Source organism: Cryptomeria japonica, chromosome 7 (assembly GCF_030272615.1).
Source record: "Cryptomeria japonica chromosome 7, Sugi_1.0, whole genome shotgun sequence".
NCBI lineage: Eukaryota > Viridiplantae > Streptophyta > Pinopsida > Cupressales > Cupressaceae > Cryptomeria > Cryptomeria japonica.
Window position 1 is genome coordinate 370,893,825 of NC_081411.1, and position 12,112 is coordinate 370,905,936.

The 12,112-nt window shown below is 31.6% G+C and overlaps 1 protein-coding gene across 1 annotated transcript; it reads left to right on the plus strand.

Moving 5' to 3' along the window:
- The first annotated feature begins 4,345 nt into the window (after positions 1-4,345).
- Positions 4,346-7,583, plus strand: LOC131857046 (SKP1-like protein 1B). The gene is made up of 2 exons (XM_059209056.1): positions 4,346-4,664; positions 7,371-7,583. Exons 1-2 carry the CDS (start codon positions 4,362-4,364, stop codon positions 7,542-7,544), a joined length of 477 nt encoding a protein of 158 aa, XP_059065039.1. The 5' UTR covers positions 4,346-4,361; the 3' UTR covers positions 7,545-7,583.
- The last annotated feature ends 4,529 nt before the right edge of the window (positions 7,584-12,112 follow it).

A 12,112-nucleotide genomic window follows, 5' to 3' on the forward strand; every position in this document is an offset into this window, starting at 1 on the left:
GTTTGAGGAAAATATCGATGCTAAAGTGGCTGATTATTGGAAAGATCAAAAGTGGGTGAACCTCAGTTCTATTGATCTCAAACTCAAGCAAGTAAACTTAATGATCAACCATGTTATCTTAAATATCAGAAGGGAAGACCACATGGTGTGGAGAGGGACATCTTCAGGGACTTATTCAGTCTCTTTTATTGTCCTTTTACTGGCTCAATCCCAAGACCCTACTCCTTGCTGGGCTAAGGCTTGGTATCCAGGTTTGATTCCTAAAATCAATATCTTTTTGTGGATCCTTTTGCAAAATAAGATTCTGACTACTAATAATTTGAGAAAGAGGGGCTTTTGTATCCCAAATAGATGCTATCTTTGTCTTAATAATGAGGAATCTGTGAACCAGATCTTTATACACTGTCCCTTTATTATTCCTATTTGGGGAATGTTTTTTTAAATGTGGGAGTTGAATTGGGTCTTCCCTGAGGAGATTCGGGATTGTTTCAAAAGCTCGCATTTTTCTACCAATAACATCACCATAAGAAATCTTTGGATGTTTTCTTTTTCTCGTATCCTTTAGGGGATATGGAAAGAGAGGAATAATAGAATATTTAGGAATGATATTAACACCTCTAATTTTTCACAATGTGATCAAGAAAATAATGCAAAGAAGAAGAGAAAAGCAATTCTACGATCTCAACAGTGATTTAAGGGATCCTAAAGAGAATTTCAGCGTCCGGTTGTGAATCAATGTATTTATCTATTTCAGACTATATTTTTCCGTAAACCCTAAGTTCAAAATGGCTTCAGCTTCTGGTATTGCTAACCTATTGGTTGTTGAAATTAAGGATAGAGCCAGACCTGTTTTCAAGGAACACCCTTTCAAGTCTATTGAAGACGATTTGGAAGGTGCATTCTCTTTGGTAGCCCACGACATCCTTCACAATGAGGGTATTAGGGCATACATCCATTGTTATCTTGAGAAGCTTGGTAATGCTGACATATTGAACCTGTATAACAAATATTTTGCGGACACTTTGGGGATCCTCAAATCAGAGTATAAGGTTCTTCAAGACAAGGTTTTTTCACAATTCATCCATGTTTTATTGTTCAATGAAGCAGAATGGATCCAATATATTCTCATTCGAGTTCATGATTAGTTCATATGGCTTGATAGACGTCACAAAATCACCAAACAAGTAATTTGAGCTATGATATGCGTGAATGAAACTGGTGAAGTAACTGGTCTAAGAATAGTATCAAATAACACAGTGATAGCCATTACTGGTTCCATTTTTTACAACAGAGAGATGACCATAAATGATATTCTGGAGCATGATTTGAATTTTGCATCAATGGTGGTCGGATACAAAGTTTACCAGTCTAGTAGACAAAACTATGTCTCCATAATTGTCATATACTATGCATCTCAGATGTTGAATAATGACATGAGGTATGATCTTTGTATAGTCCTTCTAAATGATTTGATGAGTAATTTAAAGAAATTAAGCAAGATAAGAAGTACAAATTTAAATATAGGACTCTTCTTATATGTTTGGCCTTATATTTCTTGAATGAGATACCCAGTGTAAAAGGAAATATCCAATGGGCCTATGATAGACAAGTGACAATGCAAATCAGAGAGGGATTGTGGGGAATATGAGATGACATAATGAGAATATCTGCTCTTTAAGGTTATTTCAAATCTTTCCAAGTTGCAATGAAAAACAGAGAAATAATCCCTAAGGAGATTGTCGAGAGGTATGAGAAAACTATTTGCTTCATGGTTCATAAAGATCAATGTCAAATGGAAGTCGTGGAGCCTAGGACAATGTGGATCATGCCCATGCAGTATGAAGTTGACTCTATCACACTTGAGGAATATGCAAAACACCTATTGAAGCAGTCAGTTGACCCAAAAGAAGGAAGATTTGGAACATTTAAGGAGAAATAACTTGAATTAAATAAGCAATTCATTGCACCTACTAGAAAAAGGAAAGTTACTAAGATGGTTGAGGAAGTGGCAGTGCAGATGGGATTCACCAGGGAGGAGGTGAAGCGGGCAAGAGAAAAACATGCACAGAAAGAGGCCAAAGAGGAAACCATAATGCCTAAGGTCAATCTAGTCATAATCCTAGAAATAACCATAACCCTAAGCCTAACCATAATCTAAACCCTAACCCTAAGCCCAATCATGTGTAAACCATAACCCTAACTAAATGCCATTCATGTAGAGGGAGTGGGACATAACACGTGCCTTTCCTCACTTGATGTCTTTCGTGGTCTTTTGGTTGTGCTCATGATATTAGTTGATGATGTTGGTGGGATTGTGCCTAATATTAGTTACTCTCATTAGAATGTTGTTACATTGACTTTGTGATACCATTTTTTCTCTTCATTATAAGAAAGTACGTAATGAGCTCTACTCCATTTCCCACATCAAGACAAATTTGGAATAAGGATGAATTTACGAGGACTTAAGGTTGATGACTGTTGAGCTCACTAATTTACATGAGAACTGCGGCCTCATATTATATGTAGTCATCAAAGTGTTGAGAATTATTTATCCCTTTACATAGAAAGAATTTTTTGAGTTGAGATGTCTCCTTTGTAGAAACAGTATTATAAACAAATTTTGGAGTGGCTTGTAATTTTCCTTGATTGCATACTATGATGTAGGAGTTCATTCTTGTACAAACATGTAGATTTGCATTTTACTAAAGCTTCAAATGCGCAAGCAAGTGTGATATAGGGGTCTATGTTTACCTAGGATTTACAATTGAAGATATATCTTAGTGTTGTAGGACACTATGATCTATCTATCATTTAATGTGATTTGAAATAATTTAATGTCTTCCTTGAGGCATGCTACTTAGGATAATTTAATTATGGAATAAATTCAATTATTTAATTAGAATAATTTAGAGAAAGGGATAAAATAACTAAAAATAATTATTTAATCATAGAAGAATAATTATCTTAGAATAAATAGATTAAATAATTAAGTGAATTATTTAATCAAAGAGGAATAGTTAGGATTAGTGGATTAAGATCAAGATTAATTTATTAGAAAGAGATAATGATGAATATTAATTAAATAATGAAGATTATTTAATTAATGATTTACAAGAATATAATTAAATAATTAAAAATTATTTAATTATAAGAAATTAGAAGAATAATATTAGTACTCTTTAAATAGTTAAAATTATTTAAGTAGTTTAGACAAAAAGGGTTAGTGAAAAGTGTCTTGGAAGACTTAGGACCAATTTCAATGTCTATAAAAAGAATGGATATATCAATTATAGATATCTAAAAATGATTTTCTTTTATTTTAAATTAAATTTATTAATATAAACACATTAAAATTTAATTATATCTATGTCAATTTTCATCAAATACAATCTTTTTATTCTAATTTGTAAAATATCTTTATTTTTATTTTATAGTGATACATCTATCTAAAATTAACAATCTTGATGACTTTTTTCTTCTTTTCAGGGTGGTGTTTATTTTGATAATATTGTGTTTATAATTAATATAAGTATTTTGACATATAAATGGATGTAAGCTTTAAGCCAAAAAAAAACAAGAGATTTTTTTAGTTAATAGGATCACATTAACACACTGAGCATTGCTCCACCATTATAAAATGCCTCTTCATATTTATCAAATTTAAATTTTAATTAGTAAAATAAAATAATTATATGGAAATTTGACATTTGATTTTTGTAATGAGACGTGGAATATAATTATTTTAAAAATATGGCATATATGATACTTCTTCAATACAATATTATATTAATGATATTAGAATTCTACAATTTCTACTTCTAATCAATGTTGTTTTCGAGTTAGATATGTTTTAAATTTATGTTTATTATTGAATTAACTCTTTTACCTTGTAAAAACTATCAAATTTAATTTAAGATATTTTAATGTATCAAATTAATTTAATTTATTTAAATTGACTAAAAATATAAGTGAAATATAATATTTTTAAAGTCAATTCTCTTTTATTATGATGATGAGTCATATCTTATAATAGGAGGACTAAATGGCGAATTATAATTAATAATAATTAAAAATATTGAAACTTAAAAATATACCATAGTTATATTAGTTACTATTAAATCGATAAAAAGGGCCGAAGGATTTAGAGAGCTAAAGAGCCAAAAATATTAAATTCGCCGTAAATAACTCACGGGGCTATTTTTATTCGTATAAAAATATACCCATTCCCCACATATAAATACGGGGGTTAGCCACTCATTGCAAATTATTATAAGGCTAAACATAGATTTGTGCTTTCTCTGTCTTGGAATTTCGTTCGCTTCCCCTCTGCAACATTTCTGTTTTCAATACCCAAAACATCCATGGCGAAGGATTGTAAAGTGAAATTGAAGAGCTCAGATGATGAAATGTTCGAGGTTGATGAGGCCGTGGCATTTGAATCTGAAACAATCAAGAATATGATTGAGGATACAGGCGTGGAGAGCGTCGTGCCCTTGCCGAATGTGAACAGTAAGATCCTGGCGAAAGTTATCGAATATTGTAAGTATCATGTGGATGCTGCCAAAACCAGCGAAGAAACGACCGCCCTTTCGGAGTTGGATGTGAAGAAGTGGGATAAAGAGTTCGTGAAGGTGGATCAAGCTACCCTTTTTGATATTATACAGGTATGCGTGATTTTCAGCGCCCCTTTATTAGCGTGTTTGGATTTTGTTTATGATGTATGTCTTAGGGTTTCAGAAAGAAAATTGAACATTTTTAATGTAAATTTTGAGGTTGGAGATTAAGGTTTTCCGGAAATATTATAGATACTTTGGATTTAAAGCACACGGATTTCGAACAGCTGATATGTATTAAATCGTAGGATGAATTTTATTAGCTTTTGGTTTGCAGGGTTTCCGGTTTTGGTGTACTTGTAGTCGTTTTATTTTTGCTATGGTCCTGGTTAAACAATTTTTTGTCTTTTCGGACAAATTGAAGCAATATTATTTCTGGATTTTATGTGAATTTGGAATGGATTTATGGGATGAATTTTTGCATGATTTTGTTTTTTTACGCATATATATATATATATATATAAAAGTGGATAGAACCACTGAATAAGAAAACACAAGTCTATTCTACCCAATACAGAATGTCAATTGGCATAGTACATCAAAACACCCATCCCAATTACATAAGCCGCATTAGATATAAAGGAAGCCACCAGCCCAATTACATAAGCTGCATTAGATATAAAGGAACCCACCAGTAAAAGCCAAAAGATGCATAGCCATTGCTGCCAAAAAACACTAGCCTGAACCACTCCTGTCTATGAAACACAATTCTCCAAGCCATTTGTTAGAATGATACCAAATACCATAATCAGAGACCCTGTTAAAATAAACATTATGAACAAGCATAGTATAACTCAAATGAGGAGAAAGAAAGGATGTTGAAGTCCTTGTGGAGCCCAAATAAATCCAACCCATAGAAACAACCACAGAGCTAACCAAGAAAGCAACAGAAGGAGGAGCCAATTCAAATACCAATTAATCTGTAGATTCCAAGAACTAAAGGACAGCCACCAGCTACTAACCTGAAGCAAGAGCTTCCGAACGAAATAGAGCATTTTGGTAGGTAATACGTAGTAAACAAAAATGAGAGAGACATAAAAACTCACCACAGAACTGCCAAATATACCATTCACTCAAAAGAGCCATATCAAAATATGATGGCAAAAGAATGATGCTAGGAAAGCACAATTCTCACTGCAAACCCAGAAATGAAGCAAACTAACACGTCACTGTAATCATCAATGAATGACCGAACAAGGGGAACGCACAAGCGAAGATACCCAAGACATCCCTCCCAATTTTAACTGATCATGATTCACACATAAAAACCAATCACCAAGAAATGATTGCAAGGAAGTGCCCACGCAGAACAACAAACTATAAAGTGCAATGAGTAATTCAAAAAGATACTCCAAGCACGGATATAACATGCTATGAGTGCTTTCAGAGATACGAAAAAGCCCCATTGAGATATGAAATGAAAGCCACACTAGCCTTATTCAGAAGAATATGCCAAAGAAAAGCATGCATACAATTGCAGACCCCACACCCTCTGTTTCATGTAGAAATTCTTTGTCAAATATGCCATTAACAAGGGATTTCTTATATGTGTGAATGGCTAAGTTAGCCAAGAGATCTGCAATCTTATTCACTTCCCTATAACAGTGGAAAATCAAGAAGGAATCAAAAAATTCTAATTTTTGCAAAATATGATCAAGTAAATATTTTTAATTTCCAACAATTCAACTTCTTTTTTCATGACACTTTAGATAATAACCATAGAATCACCCTCAATTATCAAGTCCTTAAATCCCAAAGATATAGCCATATCCAAACCCAGACAAAACAAAGAATTCCTTAAATCTTACCTTATTATCATAAATTACCATACCAGCCCTTGCGAAGCAAGGCTTCCCACAAGAAACACCATCAAAATTCAATTTATATGCACATATATTTTTGTGTCACCTAGTTTTGTTTTGTAAGCTTCATATTTTGTTTATCCTGTTTTAGTTTTGTAGGTTTCATACTTTAGTACCTTTGAACAACCTATCTTGATGATTTTCGAAATTAGATGTTTGAGTTTCTTCTAAAAAAAAATCAAGCAATTTGTTTAAAGTTGTCTAGAAAATATCAAGCAATTTGTATACTTTTCTGAATAAAAACAGCATTTGAATTACTATTGGTAAATGATTTTTGAAGTTTTGATTCCCTCAAATTGTTGAATGAGTGTGTAGCTTATAGATAAAGATGTCGCATTTCAGTCTTTACTTAATAGATTATAATATTTGAAGTAATCATACATCTAAACTACAAGCCTCCTTCCTCTAAACAGCCACTTACAGATTTGAAGCTTGGTGAATGACATCTATATCTCTTACCATCATCCTCATCTAAATTCTTTTTCAGTTTCTTTATATAAATTAAGGCACTTCTATATTCCCTAAACAATATTCATTTTTCAAAAAGAGTGGGACATATTTTATATATTCAAAATGCTAATAAACGTGCAGTGTATTTTCGTACAGTGCATGTTATCTGTAGTGCCATCTATAAAGTCTGAGTTCTGATTTTCTCTCTTCATGTGGTGCAAACATTGAACTTGAAAATGGCTGTCTTTTGCATTACTGTGCGGGAGTTGTATCGTTCCCCACTTTCTATCATTGAGGATGTGTGTGTTTGCCTGCAGATGCTAGGTTTAATTGATATATCATTTGCCGTATATATTTGTTGATGTGCTTGTAGTAAACCTTATTTTCTCAATATGTATAAATTGGAAGTGATGACTTTTTACGTATATTTGTTTGTTGTACGCAGGCTGCAAACTATCTGAATATAGAGAATCTTCTGGACTTAACGTGCCAAACTGTAGCTGACATGATTAAGGGCAAAACACCAGAAGAGATCCGAAAGATATTTAACATAAAAAATGACTACACTCGTGAAGAGGAGGAAGAAGTCAGGCGTGAAAATCAATGGGCCTTTGACTAAATCTGGAAGTTACTTTATATATAGTTTTGTGGCATGGGACTTGGGTTTCTTACCATGCATTAAGGAAGACTTTCAGATTTTAGTCTTGCAGTAATAATTGGAGTTGTGGAGAGTGATGTATTCATTGTTTGTTTTTATTTGTTTCATTTCTGGTTGCACTTGCCTAGGAAGGAAATTTTAATTTTGAATGGAACTATGATCTATCTTTCAAGTTATTAAACTTGGGCATGATTGTTTTTAACTGCATTAAGATTTGAAAAGACTTCAAAGAATTTAGAGAGTTGAATAAAATGGGTGATTGTATTCATTTAAAATGCATACATGATATAATATTATTTCATTAGGAGTAATCATTTTTATCAATGAGGGTAAAATGAAAATGTAGGATAATTACTTTCATCCACATGTAAGTGTGAAAAGGGTAAAATAAGTGTTTATCAAAGAGGACAAAAGTATTTAGTTGTGAAATAAAGTGCAACAACTTAATAAATGTTTTTGTTTAAGAGTGAAATATTTAACAAAAAGAGGTACAAAGGATGAAGAAAAAAAACAGTGAAAATGATATAGCAATGAAGTAAATGTTTTTACAAGATGTGGATGTAAAGAAATTTTAAAAATATATTAGGTAAGATTAAAATTGTTTCATAAGAGCGTTAAAGGGAGAAGTGTTATGCTCTTTCGGTCAGGTGAAATTGTGTTCAAGAGAAGTGCTAAGTAGAGACAGAGTGGAAGTTCAATTGTTGGCATTAAGGAGGGTTTGAAACATGAAAATTGTTATACAAAAATATCAAACGATGTGTATATACATTAGTCAAGGGTTTTATTGCTGTTAAATGATATTTTTCTTAAAATAAAAAATAGAAAATTCACTAGAAAGAGTATAATAAGTGCAGAAAACACAAAGTTATCTAATGCAGATTGAAGGCATCCAACACACAACTGCCCATTATTGGTTTGTGAATTCAAATATCCATAGACCAACAATTCACCAATTTTGTGGATTCAACAATCCACAAACCAACATACCACTACATGCCCCCTCTTTCTCCTAAAAATATTTGCAATAGAAAATGCTTCTCATGAAATGTATCATCCCTCACTGAGAAGCTAGTTTGAGATGACAGATATCCTCCAGCCTCCATTTTCATCCCTTAAATTCTTAGAGAATATATACATCTTCATAGTCACCTTGATTACACATTGCAAAATTACATCTCTAGCATGCTAAATGCAGTTCATTATCTATTTTCCCTGGCAATTAAATCATTATCTATTTTTATCTTTCTATCAATAAGATCTCTAGCATGCTAAATGCATTTCATTAGAACATGTCCTTTTTTATTACAATAGAAATATTTGAAATTATTCTTCATTCTTGAAACATTAGTCTTCTCTTTGGCAAACAAAACAATTTCTTTAGCAATTGAATGAGTTTTAGTGACCTTTTTCTCTTCATCAATTAAGAAAGAGATCACATTTTCTAAGCTTGGGCTCTAATTTAATTTGTTTAAAATAAAAAACAATATTGTCCAAACTTGAAGGCATACTATTTAATAAAATGGATTTGGTGTCATAATCATCAACTATACATTTTATTCCAGAAGTTGATTAAGAAGAGAATGAAATGTATTAATATTTTCAACAATACTTTCACCCTCTTTCATCTTCAGACCAAATAGTTTTTGCTTCATTCCCATTTTAGCACTTGAAGTTGTGAATCAAATAATAAATTAAGGCTTTGCCATATTTTGTTTAAGCTTTTGTCAAACCAATATGATGTAAATATACATCAGATAACCCAAGACCAATTAAGACCAATTACTATTGTAGCTCTATGATCATTTGCTGCCCATTTTATTGCTTGATTTGTATCTTGTGGTTTTTCAATAATTCCATTAACAATATCGCAAAGATATTTTTCTATCAAAATCAATTGCACTTTAACTTGCCATGTATGAAATTTATGACCTTCAAACTTTTAAATAACATATATTTTTTCAATATTAAATAAAATCAATCTAATCACTTCTCACTCCACTTTTATTCAAAAACACTTACTAACAACATAAAGAGGCCACAAGCACATACCTTGATTTAATGAAATAAAAAAATAATTATAATTCTAAATTTCAATGCTGAAATTTTTTCCACATACCACAAATAAAGCCCTCATTTCCCTGTCCCATTTATGTTCCATTCTTTCATAGGCACAAAATATTTCTAATGCTCTGATAGCAATGTAAAGAAGCAACACAAAATAAAAATAAAAATAACTATATTACAACTAAAATTTAAAAGGATATTATTTTTTATTAAGTGAAAAGTAGGTTGTGAAGGGCCCCAAAATCCTATTACAGAAAGATAATCAAAATATAAGACATTAGAGACCAGCTAGATAGAGAAAGACAAAAAAAAGACACAGCTGGCAAAGATAAAAGGCTAGAAAGAAGCCAAAAGAGGCAAAGTGACAGCACAAAAAAAACTAAGGTTTATGATAAGCTTCATTGCTTCTTGCTCAAGCAGGACCATAGAGGCAGCAACACTCTTCAGTTCCTCCAGCTCTTTGGCATTCTTGATCATCTTATAGTACTATCTCGAGTTCTTTTACCATGACCAATAATCCCCCTTCAAAAATCAAAACCCTTAGTATCAATTGTGTTCATTTCCTTTCCTGATAGTTCTGTTCCAGTTTGTTGATCATCATACTGATAAGAAAATCTGCAGCCCTTATAATATGATAAGAAATTGCAGCCACAACATTTTTGGTGAAGTCCATATCTTCAAATTCTCTTCTGATATACTATTCGATTTTGCATTTGCATGGTATTCACAATATTCTAATACCTTCTCCAACATTTTACCACTTTTGATGTATGGGCAGTAAATAGTAAATATTAGAACCTGCTATCTATCGTCTTGCATAAATTTCTTTATGACCTCTGATTCCATTGCTACCGTTTTCTCCACGTGGAAATCCTCAAACACTTCGCTTTCTCCAGCAGCCTCAATGTTACAGTACTTGCTGCACTTTTATTCTCCGTGGATAGATTTCAACTATTCAACAAAAAAATAATGGAATTAAGAACAAATAATATATAAATTTTTTTCCCTTAGAATTCATTCTTTTACTTGGTTTTTTATTTTGATATTACTAATATAGGTAGCTAGAAGAGAACCTTAAACAAAGACCACAAATAATTAGAAGACATTGATTTATTTCACTTTTTGGGTTGGTCTTGAATTTTTTTATAATAATAATAAATCTATATGTTCTAGAATTATCTAAATTTATATGTGATAATTTTCTTATTTCTTAACCCAGTTTAAACCTTGTTTTTGATTAGGGTAAAACAGGTTTTGAAGGGACCGAAACCCTTCACAACCAGAAAAAAATTTCCATATTTTGTATCATTTATTTTATTGACCAGTTTCGTTAATCCTCTAATATCTTGGTTATCAGATAACCATTGCATAGTTAAGATCTTATATATATATATATATATATAAACAATATTGTTGTCATAAAATTTATATGCTTTGTAAACCAATATTATTCTAATTTATCCTAGAATTCTACATTAGTGTAAAGATAGTCTCAAGGTTTTGTGTAATGTGACTAACCTTAGTTATCCAGTTCATGTGATATGTATATAGTTTGATGCTTTATATGAATTATTGATGAATTCTTTAAGTTGATTTCGGATTGATTTAACTTCTTAACTCAATTATATTTTAATTTATCTTGTGGCTCTCGGTCACACTTGACTTAATGTTTCATTATTATTATTATTCGATTTGTATAATGCATTCATTTCCTATCATGTTCATAGCGAACCTATAATAGAATGTACAAGGGAGTAGAAGGTGGAGAGTGTCCTAAGCGTAGGTGTTAGTGATAGTTTAGGACAATAATGCCTTGTATATGTATAAATCCTAGCTTTCAAAACTTCTATGTGTAGAAGAGTGTGCAAGTATTGCTTTTGATAAATTAGTGTATATGTATTTATTTAATAAATTCGAATTGGATCGTTAATTTTGAGTGCTCTTTCTTCCTTGGCTTTATCAGCAAGATCATATAATCAGATTAAAAGTGCTTCTCAATACCAAGTGTGTATGGTCTTTGGCAAACAGTTAAGCTTTGAATTAGTATAAGGTTGTTCCAGTAGAAGTTAAACTCGTGCTATTATGATAAAAATTGAAGGATTGAGCTTGTTAGGATATTTTGGTAAGAAAAAGGAAATTGGAGTATTTCGACTTTTGATCATAAATTGTTATATGGTCCGGAAATGTTACCTAAGATCAGGCAAACTATGGAAGTAGATTATACAAATCATAGATTTTATAGATATATAAGAGGAATTGATGGAGATTAGGAATTTTAACAAAGGATGTACTTACCTGGAACCGAAAAACTTGAGGAAATAAGTATTTCACCTTCTTCGGAATATTTGGAGGTATTTAGTATTTCTAAAAGATTATATCTGTGCAACTGAATTAATGATTAAAAGCATGTATAACATGATTTTAGTTATTGTCAATATATTGACAAAGGTTGCACATTTCATACC

What these genes read in the sequence shown, in the direction of transcription:
- LOC131857046 (XM_059209056.1), top strand. Translation starts at nt 4,362, where the DNA reads ATGGCGAAGGATTGTAAAGTGAAATTGAAGAGCTCAGATGATGAAATG. An exon ending in CCCTTTTTGATATTATACAG is followed by an intron (nt 4,665 to 7,370) that starts GTATGCGTGATT and finishes TGTTGTACGCAG; the next exon opens with GCTGCAAACTATCTGAATAT.